This window comes from Symphalangus syndactylus, chromosome 10 (assembly GCF_028878055.3).
Source record: "Symphalangus syndactylus isolate Jambi chromosome 10, NHGRI_mSymSyn1-v2.1_pri, whole genome shotgun sequence".
NCBI lineage: Eukaryota > Metazoa > Chordata > Mammalia > Primates > Hylobatidae > Symphalangus > Symphalangus syndactylus.
The window spans coordinates 36,456,120-36,482,201 of record NC_072432.2 but is presented as its reverse complement, the minus strand read 5'-3'; the positions used below and the strand labels follow the sequence as shown (position 1 = coordinate 36,482,201).

The 26,082-nt window shown below is 33.9% G+C and overlaps 1 protein-coding gene across 1 annotated transcript in view; it reads left to right on the top strand.

Moving 5' to 3' along the window:
- The window catches only part of BANK1 (B cell scaffold protein with ankyrin repeats 1), a 281,258-nt gene that overhangs the window by 18,186 nt on the left and 236,990 nt on the right, over positions 1-26,082 (top strand). The window contains 1 exon segment of the mRNA XM_055296901.2: positions 20,872-21,270. Coding sequence (XP_055152876.2) covers positions 20,872-21,270 — 399 coding nt within the window.

The window sequence follows — 26,082 nt, the reverse complement described above, 5'->3', positions numbered from 1 at the left end:
GAAAAGTGAACACTTTTACACTGCTAGTGAGAATGTAAACTAGTATAACCACTATGGAAAACAGTATGGAGATTCCTTAAAGAAATAAAAGTAGATCTACCATTTGATCCAGCAATCCCACTACTGGGTATCTACCCAAAGGAAAAGAAGTCATTATATGAAAAAGACACATGGACACATCTGTTTATAGCAGCACAATTTGCAATTGCAAAAATAGATAACCGACATAAATGCCCATCAATCAATGAGTGGGTAAAGAAAACGTGATATGTATATAACATGGAATACTACTTGCTCGTAAAATAGAATGAAATAATGGCCTTTCCAGCAAACTCGATGGAGCTGGAGGCCATTATTCTAAGTGAAGTAACTCAGGAATGGAAAAAACAAATATTGTTTGTTCTCACTTATAAATGGGAGCTAAGCTATGAGGATGCAAAGGCATAAGAATGATATGATGGACTTTGGGGACTCGGGCAGAAGGGTTGGAGGGGGATGAGGGATAAAAGACTACATATTAGGTACAGCGTACACTGCTTAGGTGATGGATGCACCAAAACCTCTAAAGAACATCTCCATGTAACCAAAAACTACCTGTTCCCCCCAAAACTACTGAAATAAATATATATAAAAAATAAAAAAATAGTGGATACTGTTAAAAATACATATTATAAAATGCCAGTAATTAAGAGTACTTTAAAAATGGAAAGATAATAATTTGCATTTCCCTAGTGCTTCGCATTCTCAAAGGAACTTTCAAGCTCCCACTAATTGACTCCTAGAAAATTTTTCTAATGTGTCATTTGCTTTGACTCCTGGATAAATCTAAACAATGATCATATAAGCTACTTAATCAGGGCTCTGCTACAAATACTGTGTGAAGTGAAGCAGAAAGTATACTGCACATGTATCCGTTTTACTTCAAAAGGCTTTAGGAAAGGAAGAGAAGGAACTATAGCTGAAAGCAGTGTTCAGATAGTGTGGTAGACAGAACAGTGGTACCTCAAAAGTGTCTATGTTCTAAGCCCCAGACCTGTGAATATGTTATGTTATATGGCAGAGAAGAATTAAGGTTGCAGATGGAATTAAGATTGCTAATCAGCTGACTTTGAGATAGGGAGATTATCATGGATTGTCCAGTTGGGCCCAATATAATCACAATGATCCTAAGAGTGAAAGGGAGGCAGAAGAGTGAGCACCAGAGAAATGGCAGCATGAGAAGGACTTGGCCCAATATCACTGGCTTGAAACTGGAGGAATGGGACCATGGGTCAAGAACTGTGGGTAGCCTTCAGAAGCTGAGAAATGCAAGTAAATATATTCCTTCCTAAGGCCTATAGAAAGAAGATAGCCCTGTAAACATCTGGATTATTGTCAAGTTGACACCCCTTTCAAACTCCTCACTTTCAGAACTGTAAGATAATAGCTTGTGTTGCTTTAAACCCACTAAATTTGTGATTAATTTTTTTACAGGAGCTTTAGGAAACATACAGATATCTAAACACATGTGGGCTATGCAAAAGCAAAGAGTACCATAAATACTGCAGATAGGACCTTCCTCATCTGGCATTTATACACCATCAGTCTAGTTAAAAAAAAATAGATGTAACCATGAAGAAATAAGCTTTTATAGAGTGTGAAGAACATATCAATGTTACCCTTAGGTAGTCATCTTTGGCAAGATATGTATTTATACATTATTGGAACATCTTTCGGGAACTCACTGTAATATTTTATTGGCCAAACAAAATAAATAAGAATGTCCCATTATTGTTTATTTACAATCAATGGTTTTATCAATTTAATTATTCTTGTCAATAATACTGTTGGCTACTGCTGCTATTATAATTCTTACTAGTACGAATATGTATTTGTTTTATCAGTGGTTCATTTTCCACTAGTACCAAAGGGGATACAAAGAGCACAGGATTGTTATGAAGTTAAAGTAAATTAATGCTTATAAAGCATCAGAACATTCATTAGTATATGTTAGACATTTACTGCATTTTGGTAGCCTTTATTATAGGTATCATCATCATTATCATCATTATTACTGCTGTACATATCAATGATTGCTGGTCACCAGGTCTTAAACCAGGCATGCGGGCTTCATATTTTATCTCTAGGAATCAGGGATCAGTATCTCCACTTCTTCAGGTCAAGCAACTGAAGCTCAGAGTATAGGAAGTCACCTAACTAAAATTGAAGAGCTTTTAAATGACAGGGTCAGGACTGTTTCTGAAATGTTTTGTGAAACTTCTATGAGTCTTTGTGCTAGGTGCTGTGTGCTTGCATTAAATAAGGCCCCATTCCAACCCAAGCCCCCAAACAAAATTTCTAAGACAGACAACTTGTTAGATGTACAAGTATTATTCTGGTCTTTTTAAAAGGTCAGTAATATTATTTTATGGTCTCACTTTATTTTAATATCTTAGAACATGAACCATTTTTAACCCTGGTAGGGAATTTTTTTGAGACCGTTTTCTCCTAGTGATAAAATTTCAGTTGGTTAGGATCATATGGAACCGTATGGCATAATTTAAAAGCTACTCTCTTATAAAAATAATGTTTACACATTCTAGAATATTTGAGGAATCAAAAATGTAAGAATAATATTATAATATACTGCAGCCCTCCACTCATAAATAAATATTGATAATATTTGTCTTGAATTGTATTAGTTTTTGTGTATATACATAAAGAAGCTCATATTGTGTTTATGGTTTTGTAATTCTCAATATTGTGTACCCATTCATTCATGATACATTTTAAAAATGCCAAACCATGAAAAATCAGGGCCATTTGTCAAACAGGGACATTTTATAAAATTCAGATCTTTTTGATTTGTAAATTTTTCAGTTCTGCACTTTGTGATACTTAAAGATTTATTGACACTTTCCTTCCAAGACAATACTTTTACATGAACCCTGGGATAAATAAGATAAGAAGATTCCTTCACCACAGGTCTTAACGAGATATTAGAATAAACTACTTTGTGTTAAAGTAATTTATAGAAGTCCATTTCCTTTTTTACAATATGCAAGTTTTTTTAAGGGCAGGAATTGGGCTTTATAATCTTTTATCTCTTAAAGTCTGAAAAATTGTTCTTTATAATAATCATTAAATAACTATTACATAAACATATAAACAAAGGTTTAAGTGATTAGAGAATTAATATTGAGGTTTTTTATCAACATTATAATACTTATGAATGATTATGGTAAATTATCTTGTTGAATTTTAAAATACCTGGTCTGGAAATTCCAGTGATGAGTGAGAACTAAAAAATGTTAAGGTGATGAAGATTAGAGTCATAGATGGGTAAAGAAGATTATTCTGTGAAATATGACTGGAATTAGTAAGAAGTTCCAAAGAATAAATTGTATCTTTAATTATATATATTTTTAAGTGTCTATTGCTGATTTTCAACTTTGATTACAATTATAAAGTACGTTAACATAAAGGAATATCTTCAAGTTCAAGTAGTGAAGTATTAAAATAATAGTATCTTATTTTTACAAACTCAGATTAAAAAATGTATATCTAGGGAAACATTTAATACTTAGATTGCTGTTTCTCTACACTATATTTAAAGGTAAATAATTAAGCAATGAGAGTCATTAAATAAAATGAATTACTAAAATTTAAGAATAAATGTAAAACATTTATTTTTATATATTCTTGACATAGCTCTATCTTTAAAACATATGATGTAGAGCTTCAGTTTTTGATGATACTATTCTATACATTTTAATAGGAGAGAAGAAAATATAAACGATTGGAATATTTCTCCCTGGTTCTTCATATTCTAAAATCATTTTTTAGAGGTTCACATTTTTTATTAAAATTATGCCTAGATATTATTATATTGCATACTTCTAAGTGTCAAATATTAATCAAAGCAACCCCACCAGGAATTTCCAATGTTTCATTATTTCAGTTCAGAAAAGAGTTTGGTATTCAATTTTGTACAAAATGTTACCCAGGGACAAAAATAATTGAACATTAATTTTTTTAACTTTGGCTTTTGTAAAAAGGTTAGTGCCTGAATTCTGAACTGTGAATTTTCCTAATATGACACTGAACTGTGGGAATTAATAATAGTAAAAAAGTAATCTTTGTTAAAGTTAGTATGAATTTAAATACTCTTTAAAAATTGCTTTTATTTAATCACATATTGTATTATAAACACCCCCCGAATCACCAGCTATATTATTTTTTATAGTTTTGGATAAACATCATATTTGTATTTATATACAATATTCACTTCAGAATTGCAATCTAAGTTTTAGATACGTAATGTTAAATATTGTGTTTTTTGTCCGTAAATAGATGATTTGGCCCTCATCTAACAAAAATCACTTTGGTGAATTAAGGTAGATTTTGGGCAAGTTAATGATTTTAGTGAATTTAATAAATCACATGTATTTGGTTACTTAATAAATAACATTTGAGCTATTTCAATTTATTTTCCTCAGAGAAAAAAACCTAAAATCTTTATTTTCTTTTTTCACATTCACAAAACTTGAGAAAGAAAAAAATTGTGAGTATAATCATCTACTATGGTACTGGAAATATTGTCAGTATAAAAAAGACACTATGGTGATTCTCAAACTCAAGTGGACTTAAGAATTACCAAAGTGCTTAGTTACTTGATAATCCTTTCCCGAACCCCAATTCTGGAAATTCTGATTTGATCAAGTGCCCAAAAGTGTGCGTCCTTCTGATGGGTGTGCGTCCTTGACTGCATTATGTAAAGACAATGTCACTCTAGGAGAAATGTAGTTGTGACCAAGTGCTGCAGCAGAACTGAGGATTGTTTTAGAGTTACCTAGAATTTTTTAGCACTTGCTATCTTATATACTCCATGCAGAAGTTATGTTTACTGTGAACATAGGCCACAGGAGGCCTTGGGGAGCTTCTGCGGGTGGTAGGAGACACACTTTGCTAGGTCTGCAATTTCCCTTCTGGCCAAGAATGGCTGCAGAGGATGCACACATCAGGAAGAGGGTGGGGGACTATTTGCTTGCTGGTTTTGACTTGCATCTGATGAGTTGAAATTCAGCCTATTCTTTGTTTTGGTATGTATATATCTTCTAGTATATAGCTATTTCTAAGATATTTTACCATTAATACGTATGATACAGATTTTGAGATGAAATTTCTTTAGAGGGGTTTCCTAAAGTTATGTTTTAATCAGTTATGTTTCCAAAGTGTGACATCCTATGTAATTCTATACATAACAAAGCCCTTGAAAGATATTAGTATCACTGTACACAAATATTTGCCAACGTAATTAATTGCAAGATCTCATTGCAGTTAGTTAGGAGTGTATTTATTACATCCCTAACTTATATACTTTAGTAATACAGGCTAAAAAGCATTCATTTTACAGTTAAATCTGCCTAAAGCCCATGAAAAGAATTCAGGCAGGTAAAACAAATTTTAAATCTGTTAAGTACTCTGTTTGGGTCATTGCTCTCAAGTCATGACTATGCATACTGTCTTTTTTCCACCACTGCCACCATCTTGTATTCTGAAAAGAAGATGTTGAATTAAGGAGAGAGAACAAGGAAATGAGGGAAATGCCAACAGAGTTTTCTTTTTCTCGAAACTAGGACAGCAAAATTAGATTTGCTGGTGAAACTAAAGTTATTCTCTTTTTAATCTGATCAGCTGGTGGTATGCTGTTATCCATTGGGAACCTCAAGAAACGGACTGGAGTTTTATTTCATTTTGTCAATAATACTGCCTGTGGTATGGTTTGATACTTGAAGTAGAGTTTGTAGTAGATGATGTGAATTTAAGTCCAGCTTAATGACTTACTATTGGTGTGACCTTGGGCAAGTCTCTTAAACTTTCTAGCTGTGGCTTTTCAAGTTTAACATTTGTGTTTTTTCATTAACTTGAGTTAAAATTCTTTCTTAAAACTGTAATACTAAGAATGGTATAAAAACACACCATAATATTCATGTGAATGTACTTTGTATATTATTACTATTGAATAGAATTCAATGTACTTTGAAATGTGGCACATTTATTATATAATAGAATGTAAAGACACTTTTCAGCATAAGCGTTCAGGGTATTGGGTACAGGGGTGAGGATTGAGCAATAAATAACCCTCTTCAATGTTTGAGTTGTTAAGCAGTATTAAGAAATATGACAAAGAATAAGGGAGGGGGAAATCAAATATTACCTTTATTACTGATGAATTGATAATTGGCTCACATGGCTTATATCTGTGAGAAAGTGGAGTTTATAATGTGAAATCCTAGAATTAGAGAGATATACCCACCCAGCCACAGGAGACCCTGGACAGTAGGTCAGGAGCTGTCAGAACATAGCACCCTCATGCTACAGGAGCTTAACAAAACAATTACAGGTAGAAATTGGGGGACTGACTACAAGCATATTCTGAATCCTGTCCCTCCAGGGTATTTGCCATCTTTTATATGGATGTAATAAAACTGGAAATATAAAAATTGAGGAGTAAGTAGAAACTACTACTAATTTATCACAAAATAAAATTGTAAGTTATTGCACCTGGGATTTTTAAACATATGTCGTTTTAAGGTCTGAGTACTATAATCTACATTTATTGTTGGTTAAAATGTCAATTATTTCTTCAATAAATAATTTTCACTTTTAAATTACACCAACATCTACTAAGTAATTTAAAGATTCTATTTTCAAATAAGAGATGTACTGAAATTATTATTGATAGATATAATAGATTTGGATCAAGTTCTGACTTTATACATTTTTGGGTTTACAAAAGATATTTAAAAATTAATAGATTTTAAAATATATTTTAAATGTTTTAAGTACTCTGTTAAGGAGTTGCCACCAGAGCTCGACATGTTTTTTTAAATCAAATTTTATGATTTTTACTAATTTTTGTCACACTTTTTTATAGTGAAGAATATTAAGGTATAATCTACATAAATAAACTTCACTTTTAAAAGTGTACTTCTAAAGGATTTTTAGAAATTTATACACTTTACAAACTATTACAAGTATTTAAAATTAGTTCATTTGCATAATAATGTCTGTGTTCCATGGATTCAAAATATCTACCCTAACTACCCTAACTTTTATGTAATTATATGTTTTTCCTTGAAATGAACTTTTATGTGTTTGTGGAAAGTGCTTTGCCACAGGACAAGGAATTTCCAAAATGAGTTTTCTTTACAACCATATAAAACCTATAAAACTTTGATCCTATTGCAGCCTCATTTGCAGCTCTAAAAGTTTTCAGTGGGCATTCGTTGATCACCAGTGTGGTCAAAAGCTTGTTATGCAGGTGTAGTTGCTCACAAAGGAAAACTGAGAAACATGAGTTCAAGTCTAATTTTCCTCTGTATGTCACAAAAGGCATAGGCTCATGTTTCCTAGCTATTTTTTCTTGTTTAGTAATTTAGTTTGTATATTTAATTCTGAAATGAAATGAACATGTCCTTTCCTATTTCTTCTTATTTTGTTCAATGTAGATCCATCCATAGCTCAAGCCATCTTTTCTCTAAATCAAAGCGGGCTCTCAAATATATTACATGAACTTTGGTCAACTGGAAGAATTTCCTTTCACCATGAGTGGGGCTGTAATGTAGCAACCATTCACTTTGGACTGGTGCTGGCATATTTTTCAGAACAATCTGGAAACTAATGCCATGCTTCTTTTTTTTTCTGTTAACAGGTTTAGTAATTCCTCATGAGATTACAGATGTATGTTGAGGGAGGAGTGGTAAAGCGGTAAGATTTGGTGTCACAGAAGCTTAAGCTGCAGGCTCATGGCACTTTCTTGTCCCATCCAGAATTGCCTGAGTCTGGTTTTGTATATATCATACTCATTTTCTAATGGAATATTATTTCTTACAACCAAATTATAATTTGGTAGATCACATAACACCCAGTTTATTAATGGCCAGTTAGACTACATAAACACTTGGTATCATATAAGCAGACATTAATCTCAGTCAGGATCCAATAATAACTCACAAGTTAATTTTCAAATAGAAAGGAGTCAATGGAAGAATAAGGAGTGGTATTCCTCCAAAATCTCAGGGATATGTGTTGTGGATCTCCTATTGAGAGTTGCCAGAAACTTAATAAAACTTTGTTATAAAGCTCAAAGGACAGTGTAGTGTGCACTGCAGCCTAACTGTATAGTAGAGCCCTTTCTTGCTCCTACTCAAAGCTGGTATTGTTACTGGCTACCTGGTAAATGGGCCCAAATATGTTCGTTTCCTTCAAAATGCAAAGAGGCCCTTCAAATGGTGAGATTCAATAATTTGTATACCCAGAGGAGTGTAAATTGTCCTATTATAAAGACACATGCATATTTTATGTTCATTGCAGCACTATTCACAATAGTAAATTTATGAAATCAACCCAAATGCCCATCAATGATAGATTGGATAAAGAAAATGTGGTACATGTACACTGTGGAATTCTATGCAGCCATAAAAAGGAATGAGATTATGTCCTTTGCAGGGTCATGGATTGCGCTAAATGTCATCATCCTTAGCAAACTAATGCATGAGCAGAAAACCAAATACCGAATGTGCTCACTTGTAAGTGGGAGCTAAATAATGAGAAAACATGGACACATAGAGGTGAGCAACACACACCGGGCCTGTTGGAGGGTGAGGGGTGGGAGGAGGGAGAGGATCAGGAAGAATAACTAATGGATGCTGGGTGATTAATACCTGGGTGATTGGATGATCTATGCAGCAAACCATCATGGCACACGTTTACCTATGTAACAAACCTGCACATCCTGCACACGTACCCCTGAACTTAGAAGTTGGAAATAAAAAAAATTGTCTTTCAGTATACAGGGCTATCCTGATATGCCTTAAAGGAAGCTTGTCCAACCTGCGACCCAGGATGGCTTTGAATGTAGCCCAACATAGATTCGTAAACTTTCTTGAAACATTATGAGATTTTTTTTTGCAATTTTTTTTAGCTCATCAGCTGTCATTAGTGTGTTTCATATGTGGCCCAAGACAATTCTTCTTCCAGTGTGGTCCAGGGATGTCAAAAGATTGGACACCCCTGCTATACCATTGGCTGTCTAGAAAGACTGATGATATTTCAGGTTCCTGAACTTCAATATGGTTTATCCTTCACACTCTGGCACAAATGTATCATATTATGACAACTAGAGCGTTTGCTCTTTTGCTATGAGTTTATTTAATCAATTTTATATTTTACATATAAAATGATATACTGTATGGCATATAGGTATGGTCAGTATTTATACAGATGTTATTATGACATGGGGCATAGCCTTGAGGTAAGTCAGGGGAAGGTTATTGCTGTTTCTACCAAGTGACTGCAAACTGATTATTATCTTTATTCATTGCAATTATAAAGAAAATAATGACTTGATAAATTATCTGTTTATAGTTTACATAGGCTAGTTGATTTTCTCCAGTAAATATATTATCTGTGGAATAGCAGTTAATATGAATACCTGGTTATATTTATGAAAATCGGCAGTTATTTTACAAGACCCTTTGGCTTTTGTACTGGCAAACTAGAGAGTAAAGCAGAGTTGTGAAGAAGTAACCACCATTGTATCTTCATCTCCCAAGTCTTTGTTGGTGGCAATAATCTGTAATTCCTTCAGGAATGTAGTACAGTAGTCCCCCTTCTCTGTGGTTTTGCTTCCTGTGGTTTTAGTTATCCGTGGTCAGCCATGGTCCAAAAATAGTAATACATTTTGAAAGGAAGAGAAAGAGAAACCACGTTCACATAACTTTTACTATAACATACTGTTACAGTTGTTCTATTTTATTAATAATTATTGTTGCTATGCTCTTACCGTGCCTACTTTATAAATTAAACTTTATCATAGACATACATGTATAGCAAAAAAGCTTAGTATATATAGAGAGAGAGTTCTATGCTATCTGTAGTTTCAGGGATCCACTGGGAGTCTTGGAAGGTATTCTCCATGAATAAAGAAAGATTACTGTTATTTTATTGTGAGAATGGGATTCGACAGTTTCAGATACATATATTTTGCCTTTCCTACAATAATAGTCCTCATTCTCTGTTAGGATTCTGGCATTTGCTATGTATATGCATTTTCACCAGACATTTCTGGCTTAAAAAGTACCCACAGGATACCTCTGTGGTACTCACATGGGCCCACTGGAATCATTACCATATATATACTCAAGGCAAGATGTCATTTATTATTACACTTGACTTCTATAAATTCCCAAAAAATACCATGGTGGTATTTTCAGTCTTTGGGAATTTTTTATCAGTTAAGACTAGTAGCTAATAATTGCTAGAAGATATTCCTGAGTATTCTGAGTATTATTTTTTCCCTAGTACACGTGCCTTTAGGTCACTCTGACAAAGGCTTGGAGGAAGATTTATGGTACCCATGTTTAGCAGCATAGAAAACCCCTTTTTCAAAGGGACCTGAGCTCCCCTCAGTCAAAGTCCTCTAAGTCTATAAACTAGGGAGTAGTCTATGAGTTTCCATTATAGCAACTTAAATGAGTTTTTGCACCCCACATGATAATTGTTTTGTTTATAAAGATGATATAGAAGCTTCATAGGCTATACATTTCAGGTTTACATTACATTTGTAATCTGTATTACAAATATCTACACTATATATTTCATTCCTAAGGACCCTCAGATCAATTAGATACCACCACAATACCTGCAGTGAAAAACACTTTGATTATTTATATTGTCTCTAATAATTGTTACCTAATCATTGTGTCTATGCTGCAGAAGACAGACTTCACAGCACTTTTCATGAATACATTTCTTAATACTAGCGAAGGGAACATCAGAACACTTTAGAGTAGAGGTCAGCAAATAATAGTCAGTAGACGAAATCCAGCTGGTGTCCTGTTTGTGTATCACCTGTGAGCTAAGAATGGTTTTTACACATTTAAAGTTGTAGAAAAGAAGAGGAGAAGGATAAGGAGGAGAAGAAGGAGAAGGAGATTCCAAGTGTGCCACAAAGCCTAAAGTATTTACTATCTAGCCCTTTACAGAAAGTTTGTCTACTGACTCCTGCTCTATGTCATAGCAGGGAAATTCTGGCATTGCAGCCTCATTGACTGTAGGCCACCATGGAATCCAAGTTTTAATTAACCATTATAATAGGCTGTTAATACTACCACAGGTACTTGAGATAACACATTAAATCCTGAATGCTGTTAAAATACAACCATATTGATAAATTCAGTCAGATCCAATCTTCTGATTCATCTTTCTCAGTCTAACAACTCTTAAAATTCATTCCATACATACTTTCCAAACTCATGCTGATACATATTGGCAATATCCATGAACAATTTCTGAGTATTAAATCGTTTTTTTGTGGAATTTTCTCCCTTCCCTTGTGGGATCTAACTCTAGTTACTGATTCAAGAGGCAACCAGTGAGGGATGTTGGCATCTGTACTAAGAAAAGTTGACATTACTTGTAAGGCAATTGCCTCAAGTGAAGTTTTTAAAAATGTTCCTTTTTTTTTTTTTTAACTTTTATTTTAGTTTAGGACCTACATGTGATGGTTTGTTACATAGTTAAACTCATGTCATGGGGGTCTGTTGTACAGATTATTTCATCACCCAGGAATTAAGGCCAGTACCCAATAGTTATCTTTTTTGCTCCTCTCCCTCCTCCCACCCTCCACCTTCAAGCATACTCCAGTGACTGTTGTTTCCTTTTTTGTGTTCATAAATTCTTATCATTTAGCTCCCACTTATAAGTGAGAACATGTGGTATTTGGTTTTCTGTTCCTGAATTAGTTTGCTGAGAATAATAGCCTCCAGCTTCATTCACATTCCCACAAGACATTATCTCATTCTTTTTTATGGTTGCATAGTATTCCATGGTGTATATGTACCACATTCGTTTTATCCAGTCTGTCACTGATGGGCTCTTAGGTTGATACCATGTCTTTGCTATTGTGAATTGTGCTGCAGTGAACATTCATGTGCATGTGTCTTTATGGTAGAATGATTTATATTCCTCTGGGTGGGTCGAATGCTATTTCTGTCTTTAGGTCTTTGAGGAATTGCCATACTGTGTTCCACAATGGTTGAACTAATTTACACTCCCATCAACAGTGTATAAGTTTTCTATTTTCTCCACAACCTCGCCAGCATCTGTTATTTTTTGACTTTTTATTAATAGCCCTTCTAACTGATGTGAGACGGTATCTCATTGGGCTTTTGATTTGCATTTCTCTAATGATCAGTGATATTGAGCTTTTTTCCATATGATTGTTGGCCACATGTATGTCTTCTTTTGAAAAGTGTCTATTCATGTCCTTTGCCCACTTTTTAATGGAGTTGTTTGTTTTTTTTCTCTTGGAAATGTGTTTAATTTCCTTATAGGTGCTTGATATTTGACCTTTGTCAGATGCATAGTTTGCAAAATTTTTCTCCCATTCTGTAGGTTGTCTGTTCACTGTTGATACTTTCTTTTGCTGTTCAGAAACTCTTGTTTAATTAGATCCCATTTGTCAATTTTCGCTTTTGTTGCGATTGCTTTTGGTGTCTTTGTCACGAAGTCTTTGCCCATTTCTGTGTCTAGGATGGTATTGCCTAGGTTGTCTTCCAGGAATTTTTTAGTTTTGGGTTTTGCATTTAAGTCTTTAATCCATCATGAGCTGATTTTTGTATATGGTATATGTTTGGTTTGGGTTTTTTTGTTTGTTTGCTTGATTTTTTGAATCGAGGAGGGATAGTGAAGCATTCAAACTAACAACAAAAATTCTTTACTACACTAGTGAGATAAGGGAAAGGAAGATGGTTATTGGAATTGCATGATAACTGGACCCATGAAAGAAAAGTCATAGAAAAATAGCCATACAAGAAAGCAGCCACTGTCCAAACTAAAATGGAGGAGTGGGTAGAGGGCCAATAAAAAACCCTATCATTCTTTCTTCTCATCTGATATTCTGATGGTGCTTTCAATCAAGGTAGGCATGGGAGCCTGGGTGATGTAATCCATAAGAGCCATCCTCCAGGAAAGAAATCAGTCTGTGGGGAAACATAGAAAATAATAAGATTCTGAGGAGATCATTCTTGATGTTGAATTGGAGAAATGAGAAGCACTTGGCATGGCATGGTGGCTCATGCCTGTAATCCCAGCACTTTGGGAGGCCTAGGTGGGTGGATCACTTGAGCCCAGCAGTTTGAGACCAGTCTGGTCAACATGGTGAAACCCTGTCTCTACCATTAAAAAAATTACAAAAAATACGAAAAATTAACTTGGCATGGTGGTGCATAACTGTGGTCCCAGCTACTTGGGAGGCTGAAGTGGGAGGATTGCTTAAGCCTGGGAGGTGGAGGTTGAACTGAGCCCCAAGATCATACCACTGCACACCAGCCTTAGTGAGACCTCAGAAAAAAAAAAAAAGGCACTTAAGAGACTGTATGAGATAGTAATGTTACCATATTTCACTGATTCTGAGAATTTATTTTATTATTCAGATTCTCTAAAGTTACCATATTTCATTGATTCTGACAATTTACTTAATTACTCAAATGCTCTAAAGTTAAAATTTATCTTTAAATTTGTAGTATATTATAGTTTTTTATTCACAGCATTCTGTTCTTAAAAAAACAAAATAATGGGTGGTCTTATGATCATTGTTGTCTTGGAATCAATACTTTTTTTCTTTTTGAGACAGAGTCTCACTCTGTCGCCCAGGCTAGAGTGCGGTGGTGCAATCTCCCTTCACTTCAAGTTCCACCTCCCGAGTTCATGTCATTCTCCTCCTCAGCCTCCTGAGTAGCTAGGACTACAGGCGTCCACCACCATGCCCCACTAATTTTTTGTGTTTTTAGTAGAGGTGGGGTTTCACCATGTTAGCCAGGCTGGTCTCAATCTCCTGACCTCCTGATCCGCCCACCTTGGCCTCCCAAAGTGCTGGGATTACAGATATGAGCCACCGCTCTGGCCACCACATTTTCTTTATCCAGTCTATCATTGATGGTATTTAGGTGGATTGCATGTCTTTGCTGTTGTGAATTGTGCTGCAGTGAACATTTATGTGCATGTGTCTTTATGGTTGTCTTTGTACTCTGTTGATAGTTTATTTTGTGGTGTAGAAGCTGTTTAGTTTAATTAGACCCTATTTGTCATTTTTTGTATATGCTGCAATTGCTTCCTAAAACTCATCTCTAACACAATACCTTTCCCAAATCGTCATTCACATTTTTTCTTCTTTTAATACAAATTATCGGTAAACTTGAAAAGGTGCAAGATGTTCTCAACCATGATATCTACATCTTGATAAAAAACATGTTTTCAAAAAATTTTCTTTTAATTCCCATTCCAATGTATATAAATAATGTAGACAATATAGAAACTTAGGAAATAATCACTTATTTTATGAATAGATATACTTGCCTTTGTATACCTTATTATTGTGGTAATATTTTGAGAAACTTTTGAGTATAGCCTTCCTGCTGTCAGATGTAGACAGTCTTACTGGTAAGATCTAATATTTCCTGACTCCTATTGTCCATGCCGTATGATAAGCACATTGTATGAATTTTTTCAGTACTTTCAACAACCCTATTAGGCACTTGTGTTTTATTCAATTTTATGAATGGGCCAACTAGACATAAAAAGTGATTAGAGGTGGGATTAGAACATTTTCAGTTTATATATCCAGGGTTAGGAAGACTTCACAAAATAATACTGTAACAATTAATGCCATGCTTTTTTATATAGAAAAAAAAACCTTCCATGGTTGCACTGTGAGACATAAAAGTATCTGTTTGCATCTTAGAAGAAGAAAGTGGAAAATTCTAAATTTGCATAAAAATTTTTGCTGGTTGTCGTTCACCGTAGCTGAAAAGCATAATCTTAAAATTATGTGGTGGTACCGTCCTGCATTTGAAAGAAAGAACTAAATTAAATAATGTATGTGTATAGAAGAAGAGTCCTGTAGAAGATTTGGAAAAATGGACTTGAGTACAGGTATTTGATCAGGAGCCCATGAAGCTCTAGTGAGAAAATGGAGAAAGATAAGAAAGGGAGAAAAGGCAATGTGTGTATTAATAAGGAGAATAACACAGTGAGGAGTTACAATTCAATACCATTGGGACTCTCTGATTGCTGTGTAGAACAAACCTCAGAATTGCCCATTGCAGGTTGGATAAGCTGAGTTATTTATACATTTACTTCTGTTCCTCACTGCCTGAGATTGTCCCCCTATTCTTGGTGCACTAAATCCCTGAAGCTAATGAGCTGCTGGGCAGGTGCACAGACTGAGGAAGTACTCTTAGCACCAAAGTCCTCAGTCAGTAAAGCAGAGGTCAGAAGTGGTCAATATGCTTAATAACTGACCACTAAGCAGTAGCTGGTGGTCCAGGAAGGTGTGAGATGTGCATCCACAGGGTCCACCACACAGATATATACAGATTATACAGGAAACACTTCATATATGAATGTCCCACTATGAATAACTGGAATTAGCCACTTTCCCAGAGGAGAAATATGAGTTATGGTGTGCTTCACTACATTCAGACCTTTGAAAAATCCCCAGTTTTGTTTCCATGTTGTACTAGAGATAACAGTACAAAGTTGGAATGTAAACTCAATTGAGTTATACTTACTGTGTAATTTAAGTAATGACATATGTGTGTGTGATTATATTAAGATTAATGTCCTTGTTGCTATTGCTGAATCCATTATGGCTGTAACTCATTTTTTTTTTGTAATTTTCTGCTTTCTTTTCTTCTGCCTTTTGGTTACCAGTTAGAAAAATGTAATATTGAAAGGATGCATTATGCAATCTTTTTCTATTATGCACAATCAAAACATGGGTGTGAGATTGGATCTTATTCAAAAAGAAGAAAATCTACCATTTGAAGCTGTGCATATGGAATAAGAAGAATTTTAATATATGTTTACTCTCATTCTTTTGGTAATATGTAATGTAATCTGGTTTTGGTGGAAAAGCAATTATTGATATAAATTATTGATAAATATTTCTTTCAGGTTTAAACATTTGTTATAGTATATTTAAGATAAATAAGGCATTATTGAATCTGAAAGAATATAGTAAATTCATAAAAATTAATATGGCAGTATTCTGTTCCTACAGAACCATTGTATAATGCTGTCACTTTATGATGCAAGACTGAAGATGTACATTTAAAGTAATTTATTTGCAGATCTTGATTCCATCTTCAATAGTAATGTCTTTTTATTATGATGAAGCTTTCCAGGAATGGAAATTTTATATTTCTATGTTTCAAGTTTATCATTTATTGTTTCATTGCAAAGCCTATAAAATTTGACCAATCCTAATGACAGTAACCCTCCTTAAATGGGGAGAATTACTTAGGGTTGATTTAATTCAAATGTATAAAATGAAGTGCAGTGCGAGGCCACTGGGCTACTTTTGAGAATTTATAAAGAACTATTTTGGGGTCTGTGGTCCTAGATATTATTCAGGTACAAACTTCTATTTTCTAGAAAAAGGGAAAAGAAAACCATGGCTTATTAAAAGAGTTTTTATTAACTTTTATATTTCAACACAACTTAGTTTCGTATGAAAAGAAAGAAAGCATAAAGATCAACAACTATCTTTGTGGCTCTGACAAGTAACTTAACCCCTCTGAGCCTCAATGAGAACATCAGTAAAATAAGACTAACAGGACCAACTTCATGCAGTTTGGTGAGGATTAAATGAGGTAATACATGTCAACTGCTTAGTAACATGCCTGGTACATAGAAAGTCTCAGTAAATAATAATTGAGAAAACTAAAGATTAAAATACTGAAATGATTTTATCTGTAGAGAAGAAAGGAATGGTATTTGATGTCAAATTCAGGTTTTTGAGAATTGTCATATGAGGTTATTGACAAATATAAGTCAAATAAAAAGGCTCAATTTTCAACATAAGTAAAAATGCATCTAGAGTATTGAGAAAGACTACCTGTGTAATTTTCTTGGGCTTTGAAAGACAGGTTATGATTGTCTCTAGTTTTGATTTCATATAGTTGTCTTCCTGTTGTGATACCCAGCCAAATAACATGGGAGTATTTATTCTTTACGATAACATATACTCATAGCTTATTCTACAATTTTCTCGATTTAAATTATAGAGTCAAAAAGTCAATTCTGTAAATTCTTCATAAATTACTGTACTCTTGGAGTACATGATATGTTCTGTTTCCTCTTTCTCCTTGGTAAGAAACCAGACTCCCAGTAAGCCTTCACATACTGTGCATAGTTAAGACTACCCCATAGGCTGCTTGATGTTGACTAATCTAACTCATATCCCTCCAAATAATCTACTGTAATCTTTTAAATAATATTATTGTGTCCTTTGCTGTTAGAAGTTAAAAGTATAGGGTATACGGCAGACTGCCTGCATTGGAGTCCTGATTCTAATATACCACTTCAGTTTTCCCATCTGTAAAATGAGGATAACATTAGTACTTACTTAATAGCGTAATTGTGAGAATTAAATGAAACATCATGTGTGAAACACAGAGACCTAATTTATTTTAAATGCTTGATAATTTTAATTATTATTAATTTTATTTATACTCCTATTATTTTTATAACTGTAGACCAGCTTATTCTGGCTATGTGCAATATGAAGAAAACCCTCCATCTACCGTTCCTCAAACATAAAAATACTGAATTATGGCATAATATTTCTGTTAAACAAGTTATGTATTTAGCATCCAGGCTGGATGAGATACTACACTACTATACACAGAATAACAGAACTGTATTGATGATTCATATACAACTTACATGTGATTCCCATATGTTTTCTGCCAGATGTTTTTTTCTCATTCTGCATACATAAATATGTAAAAAAAAAAATTGTTGAATATCTGTTCAAGAAATTGTGCTTGGCATTGTGTAGGAATCTGGATTGAAAAATAAAGTATCTGCCCTCAGAGATTATATCTGTATCACGAGAAAAGACAGAAATAATAAACCCTATAATTTAATAAAATACAAAAGCTCTCAGAATCATTATGGTTTTCATCACCACATCAGTGGTGTAGAAAATACATGCTCTGTTTTCAGAGGAAGAAGATGAGAAGAGTTTGGTGTTTCACTCTTTGTACTCATGATAATACTGTACAAACTGATCTTTAAAAATGATTATGTTTGGTAAAATAATATAAGGTTATTATAAAAATATAAGCAATATGGAAGAGTGAAGAAAAAGAAAGCCATATATCTCTCAAAGTCCTCTCTCTCATAAACAATTGTTGCTAATGATAGAATTATTTTAGGTAGATAGGCATGGAGGTACTATTTTATTAAAAATGAGATTAGAGTTTACATGCTATCTTTAAATATAAAGTTAATTTAAAGTAAAACTAATGATATATTAATTTTAAGATAAAAATTTCTTTGAGTATGTTTTAGATTATTATTGTCTAGGGAAAAATGATACAAAAAATATTGAATGAAGTCATTATTTTAAATTAATGTTTCAAATTTAGGCAGTGTTAAAGGATTAAATTCTATTAAAGATGAGGTTAGAATGTTTTACTTTCTCCTCCCCAAATGCTCAGTTTTTCCCACTGTGTAATCACTTTTATTTCATCAAGTTAAAATGTGCATTTTGTAGTGCAATCATAATGCCCTCAGCATTTATTTGTTATTCTATATGTACATGTATTCAACTCACCCTATTCTTTTTCCAAAGTTTTTTTCATTTCTGTTTACTTTACTTTGGTTCTGCTATTTTTTGGCTGGATTTTCCTCTATTATTTAAATTTTGATTACAGTTACACTTTCATATAAAACAATGATAAAACATAGTGAAAATCAACAGTTCTTTACTTTCCCTTTCCCCAAATGCTATTCCACACTTCTAAGAACCTTAAAAGCCATAATTTTTTCAAAGTTTTTTTTTATTCCTTTGCATATTTCAAAAAGGTACATTTATATTACGATTTCTTGATTTACTAATTTTAGCTATTATCTATTGTCTTCCTATAATACATAAATATTTGTATACTTTTGTTTGTCTGACTCTTCTCTTATTCTCCAGGATATTTAAATTTCAACTTGTCATTAATTAATCAATTTTTACATTATTATAACTATAAACACATGCACACTATTGATCCAAATAGTCTATAATTATCCTGCTTTCTTTCATAAATTTTGGGGCTTTTTTCCAGAATTAATATTTACTTCATTTTTTGTGTTTTGTGCAAAATATTGAAATGTACCTATCTTTAATTCTTTTTGTAAATGCCCTATTAGACCTGTCAAACCTCCATTATTAGCATATTTTCTCTAATTTTCAAATACATGTGATAATGTTACAAATGCTTTATTTATTTCCTATGTCTTTCCCTCCCCAAGTCATCTAGCTTTTGCAAGTGTATTGCAGTATAACTTACAAACACAATCTAAGATATGTAGATGACTGAATTTTTATATATATATATATATCCATATATATCTAACACCTAGATCAAGATATAGACCATATCCAGAACTCCAGCAGGCTCTTTCATGCCTATTTTAATTTGTTAATTCTACCCTAAAATATTCAGATCTGTATCACTGTGAATCAAGTTTTCTGCTTTGGAACTTTACATAAATACAATTATGCAGTATATACTCTTTCTTCTTTCACTCAGTATTATGCCTTTAGATTCATCCATGTTGCATGTAGCATTGTTACATTCTTTTTCATTGTTATGCAATATTTTATAGCATGAATATACTGTAAAAATTAGTTTTGTAAAAATTTTCTTATAATTCATCTGGCCTTGAAAATGCTCTGAAGAAATCAAGACCAACCTCACATTTCTCTTATTGTGGTGACTTTGTTTTCTTTCCTGGATATGTGAATAAATTTTATAATTATCATTAAGTTAAGGACAATTTAATCAAGATCTGTTTTCTTTTTTTTTTTTTTTTTTTTTTTGGAGACAGAGTCTCACTCTGTTGCCCAGGCTGGAGTGCAGTGGAATAATCTCTGCTCACTGCAAACTCCACCTCCTGGGTTCAAGCCATTCTCCTGACTCAGCCTCCCAAGTGCCTGGGATTACAGGCACCACCACCACGCCCAGTTAATTTTTCATATTTTTAGTAGAGATGGGGTTTCACCATGTTAGCCAGGATGGTCTCGATCTCCTGACCTCGTGATCAGCCTGCCTTGGCCTCCCAAAGTGCTGGGATTACAGGTGTGAGCCACCGCGCCCGGCAAGATCTGTTTTCTTTAACAGTTTTAGTTGGACCCTGATTGTTTCACATTGATCCATAGAGCTGGTTCCTTTATCTTTCTTATTTCAAGGATTTTTAAAATTATTAAAAATTATATGTTTTACAGTGTTTTAATGTGTATATTATTCTCTTCTACGTCAGGCTTTTGGATCATCCTTATACTGAATCTTTTCTGTTTTTGACTCTCAACTAAATATATCGTATTTTCAACAATTGTGTTAGCCTCGTTCTATTTCTCCTCCTTTTTTTTTTTTTTTTTTTTTAATTTACTATGAAAATATCAAGCTTTTCTTTTGGGCCAGAAATTAAAATATTATCTATAACATTATCTATGTCTAATCTACTCATTTCTTTTTCTAATTTATTTATTATCTGGGTAATGGTATTGTTATGGTTCTTGACTTGTTTCCTTATTTATTATACTCTTTCATATCATTCTTTTTAAAATTTAAATCAACTTATCTTTGAATTCTAGTTTTATTTAATCTATGATTTTTTTTATACTATGAAGGACTTTCATAGAGTTTTTCTTTGGTATAAGCAAATTAATACATTGCCTAGTGAGCATATTAAAATTTTTGAGAAATAATAATTTAACCTGCCGATAGCATTGCAAACATAAGAAAATATTTTTTCTTTTTCCAGGAAATACAAAAGACATCATAATGATATATGAAGAAGATGCTGAGGAATGGGCTCTGTACTTGACAGAAGTATTTTTACATGTTGTGAAAAGGGAAGCCATCCTGTTATATCGCTTGGAGAATTTCTCTTTTCGGCATTTGGAGTTGCTAAACTTAACCTCTTACAAATGTAAACTTTTGATATTATCAAATAGCCTGCTTAAAGACCTAACTCCAAAGAAATGTCAGTTTCTGGAAAAGATACTTCATTCACCAAAAAGTGTAGTTACTTTGCTTTGTGGAGTGAAGAGTTCAGATCAGCTATATGAATTATTAAATATCTCTCAAAGCAGATGGGAGATCTCAACTGAACAGGAACCTGAAGACTACATCTCTGTAATCCAGAGTATCATATTCAAAGGTAGTGTTGCCAAACATTGTTTGTTTTATTTTTATTTGTTTTTTTGTAGTTAAAGAATTGCAAGTTGTTTTAGAACCACTAACTGATGTCAGGATAGGAATAAGAAAAATGAGAGCTGATTTTATTCAACAGTATGTTGTACTGTCCACAAAATACATTAAGGTTCTTAATTTTTAGCTCTATTCCAATCAAGGCTTATTCGTTGTTCTAAAAATGGCTTATAAATATATTCTTTAGGGCAGCCTGGATGAGATCATGGCAGAACAAGTATGGTATGCTCAGCCATATGACAGTTTGGTTCTGGAAGCTGGTTTCTTATGTAACTGGTGAGGCATGAGTTAATATACTCTAGTAGTGTTACCAGTCAGTAGCAGTTCAAGGTTTGAAGGTCTGGGTTACAATTACAGAGCTTTTAAAATTTTAAGCATGTAACCTTTAGATAAAAGAAAATACAAGGTCCCATTAATTAATTACATTTCCATGTAATAATAAAAATGCTGCAGCTTACTAATGTTAAAGCTTCTCCCTTCCACAGTTTTATTCTGCTTGGTGTGAAAGGGGTGCTGTGGTCAGCTGCTTCCCTGGTTTCCTTAGTCTGCACTTTGCTCTCAACTCCCAGTCTTCCAACTATGGTTTCATGGCTTAAAGGGAAGAAGTGAAGCTATTATTTTATCTTGGCCACATCAGATGAAAAGTTGGCTCTTTTTTTTGGAGCAAATTTCTGAGTTTTTGGAAATTCCTTATTCGCTGGGAATGTCTCTCCTGTAGTTTCTTAATAAGTCAAATAGTCCCTCTTCTCTAAGATCATAGCTGTGGTTGTCTAACGCATATAGATTCTTACTGTTGAGTTCTAGGGCTCCTTCATGTGTCTCTAATGATGAAAATGGCACTGAGATATCTCCTGGCTGGTGTTTCTCCTGCCTTGTCCACATCTATCTGAAGATAAACCTTCCTTTATCTTCGTTTATCTTTTTCCGGACTAACTCTGGGCATACAAACCATTCCCAGAGTAGCTATCACCATCCTGTCCTCAGAGCAGCAGTACAGCCACAGTCTCTTTCCTTTAGTAATTTCTAAACCTGGATCCAGCACAAGTGTTGGAGTTCTGTAAATCCAGGGAACCTATAGCAACCCCAAATGGTTCACTGGAAGCTCTTCTCACTACACTTCTCACTATACTTCTTCCCTGGTGGAAAACAACTTTCTTCTTACCAAAATTCCTTCTTATTTTCCAGTATTGTAACCTCTTCGAATTCGATGGGTTTTTTATTTGTTTTGTTTTGTTTTGTTTTGAGAGAGTCTCGCTCTATCACCCAGACTGGAGTGCAGTGGCATGAACTTGGTTCATGGCAACCTCTGCCTCCCAGGCTAAAGCAATTCTCGTGCCTCAGCCTCCTGAGTAGCTGATATTACAAACACGCACCACCATGCCTGGCTAATTTTTGTATTTTTTAGTGGAGATGAGGTTTTACCATGTTGGCCAGGCTGGTCTTGAACTCCTAACCTCAAGTGATCAGCCCACCTTGGCCTCCTAAAGTGCTGGGATTACAGATGTGATTAAAGTGTTGCCTTAGTTGTCTATAGTTGCATAACAAGTTTCTCTAAATTTTAGCAACTTAATAAACAGTGGTTATATCAGTTTCTATGATTCAGGAATCTAGAGAGGTTTAGCTGGGAGGTTCTGGAGCAGGATTTGTCATGAGGATGCAGTCAAGCTGTCCAGAGCTAAGATCCTCTGAAGTCTCCACTGGGTGAAGATCTACTAACAGGGCTTACATTGTTGACAGTTTCCTTTGTTGTTGTGATTTTAATAATCCCTGGGATGGCTGAAGGTCACTTCTAATCATTCCTGAGGAAGATCCCTTGGAAGCAATGTTTCTGCATTCCTGAATGTTTAAAAGAGTTTGTCTCTTGTCCTACACTGAAGGTAGAGTTTGTCTGAGGACAGTATTGCTCTTGCTCTTCTGTCTCTAGCATTGCAGAATTTACAGAATTTTTATTTGCCTAGCTGACTAAAGGATTCTTCATTTATAGTTGAAGTTTAGTGACTTTACTATAATATTTTAGTGCTGACTATTCTGGATTATTATTCCCAGGGACATGCTTTCTTATTTTTGTTTGTATCTTTTTTCCAAAATGTAGAGTCAAGTCTTCTTTTATTTCATGAAGAATTTCTTAACTTATATCTAAGTTTACGGTTATTTTTCAGGGACTCCTTTTTTATGTATTTTGGATTTCTTTAGTCTGCAGTGCACTCTACAATTTCTCTCTAATCCCTTTGACTCTATTAATATCTAATTAACTTAGTTTGCATTTTCACTTTAACTTTTTCTGCCATTTTATACTTTCATGAGTTTCTCTTCCTCTGTATTACTTCCAATCTCTTTCATTTTCATAGTACTTTTACTTTTTCTCATTGTACCATTTGGTTGAGCACTTATAACTTAAAATTCATCTCTTGTTCTTAATTCACTCACCTCTCTCTAACTTCTTGCATATCTGCACTATATAATTGCTTTCAAAAGGTGATTTCTACTCATTACATTTTAAAAATTCACAGTGAAATGTTTGGTTACAATTTTCAACTTTGTTTATGGTAACATGTTTTTAGTTTTTGCTCCCCATCTCCATTGGTTTTCTCTGTTCCTCTTTTCCTCCCTCCCTCCCTTCCTTCCTTGCTTTCTTTTTCCCTCCCTTCCTCCCTTCCTTCCCTCCCTCTCTCCTTCCCTTTCTCACTTTCTGTCTTTTAGTATCTTGATATAGATTCTATGCTTGTTCAGGTTTTCTTTCTTTTTTTTTTTTTTTTTTTTTTTTTTTGAGACGGAGTTTTCTCTTGTTGCCCAGTCTGGAGTGCAATGGCACGATCTGATCTCTTGGCTCACTGCAAACTCCGCCTCCCAGGTTCAAGCAATTCTCCTGCCTCAGCCTCCTGAGTAGCTGGGATTACAGGCGTGTGCCACCAAACCTGGCTCATTTTGTATTTTTAGTAGAGATGGGGTTTCTCCATGTTGGTCAGGCTGGTCTTGAACTCCCAACCTCAGGTGATCCACCCACCTCGACGACCCAAAGTGCTGGGACTACAGGCGTGAGCCACTGCACCCAGCCTCAGGTTTTCTTATGTGTCACTGAGAAAAGTGAGATTTTTTGGTCCAGCCAATGGAGAAAGACAGTGGGTTTTGTTGTTTGTTCTGTTTTGTTATTGTTGTTGTTATTTTACAATAAAAGACTGTACTTCTCTGCTTCCACAGATGTAGACTGCTTTCTGTAATATGATTTTTCTGTATAGTTCTTAATTTAGCCTCACTTTGTCTGCTTTTGAGTACCAAACTGCTTCCATAGATGCTTCTTCCTCAAATTGTTGCCTCACATCTACAATGTACCCTTAGCTTTATAGGAAGTATGTTTGCTGGCTCTTTTTTAAAATCTGCAGCTTCTGGACTGTTTCTTCAAAGTGTCTTTTCTCTGTTTCCTCCTGTACACCCTTATGCTCTATCATCACTGTTTTAGGAAACAGTTCATTGAATTTGGGTCTAGAAGTTCACTGTTTCCTATTTCCTCTAAATAGGACATTTGCATAATATTTCCTCATTGTCTATGTGTTGGGATGATTTCCAAGAATTAAAAGGGGAAATATTCACAATATACCATAATGTTCAAACTGGAAGTTTTCAAGTTTCTTCTGATCTCTTTTTCTCTCTCTCTTTTTAGTATTCCTCAAGTACATTAAACTTTTTTGAGTGAAAAGAAAAAAGTGTTAAAATAGGAAAATTATTTTTTTAAATCACAATAAAGCACAAGTAAGTGTATGCTACTTTTCTCCCTGAAGATTGTTAGTAAAATTTTAGATGGCTCCCCACACCCATAATTTCTGTTTATTCAAAGAACTCATGTTGTTTTGGCCACTTGAACTATGATGTCACTATTATGTAAAAATATTTGATATATACCTTTTTTGTTGTTTCAGTTTTGTTTTATGATGAGTATTTTTGGGTGGATATGAAAGTGGTATTCTGCTATGTCTTCAAATTATATTTCTATTCATACTCGATAAGAGGAAAAACTCACACCTTATAGACAACACAGCACTATTTTGGAGACACTATTATCTCTCATCTGCCCACATTGATTTTGGACTCTGATTTCTTAGAGTAACTTAGATGTGCCAATTGGAAAATGTAACCATCTTGTTTGGAAAAGGGTGTTCAGATAGAGTGTATTTTTGTCTGAAGTACAAGAAAGCAACCAGAAGCATATAGTTATATTTCCAAGTCTACAAATGGTAGCAATCTCCAAACTGCATAAAATAACTTTTATATGTGAGTTGTGTCCTTTGAAGAAATTGGTTCTATTTGCTGTAGTCTATGCAGTGATAAATTTGCTTAAGTGCTCTGCTAAATTATTTTATGTTTATGTTGCCATTCATGTCGAAGACATAAAGTCTCGTATTTAAATTGAGATCAGTACAAAAAAAGTGGGTGAAATAGGACAAAGAATGTGGAATTCAGATTTTACTGTCCCTTTTCTACGTTTCCTTATTCCATAAAGAAATTATACAAAGAATAAGGGAAACTTATTATTCAGAAACATACTATGAAAAAGAGAATAATAACAATGCCAAGAAAGTCATGGAAATAATTAAATGTTCTCATATATTAATATAAGACAAAGAAAAATCAGAGGAAATTTTAAGAAAGAGAAAGCCATCTTATAATTAATCAAGGCTCCAGAGAAAAGTTTTTAACATTAAAAAAGTTTTTTTAAAAGATACAATAATTTATATTTTCTACTAGTATTTTATTTCCTTTAAAGGAA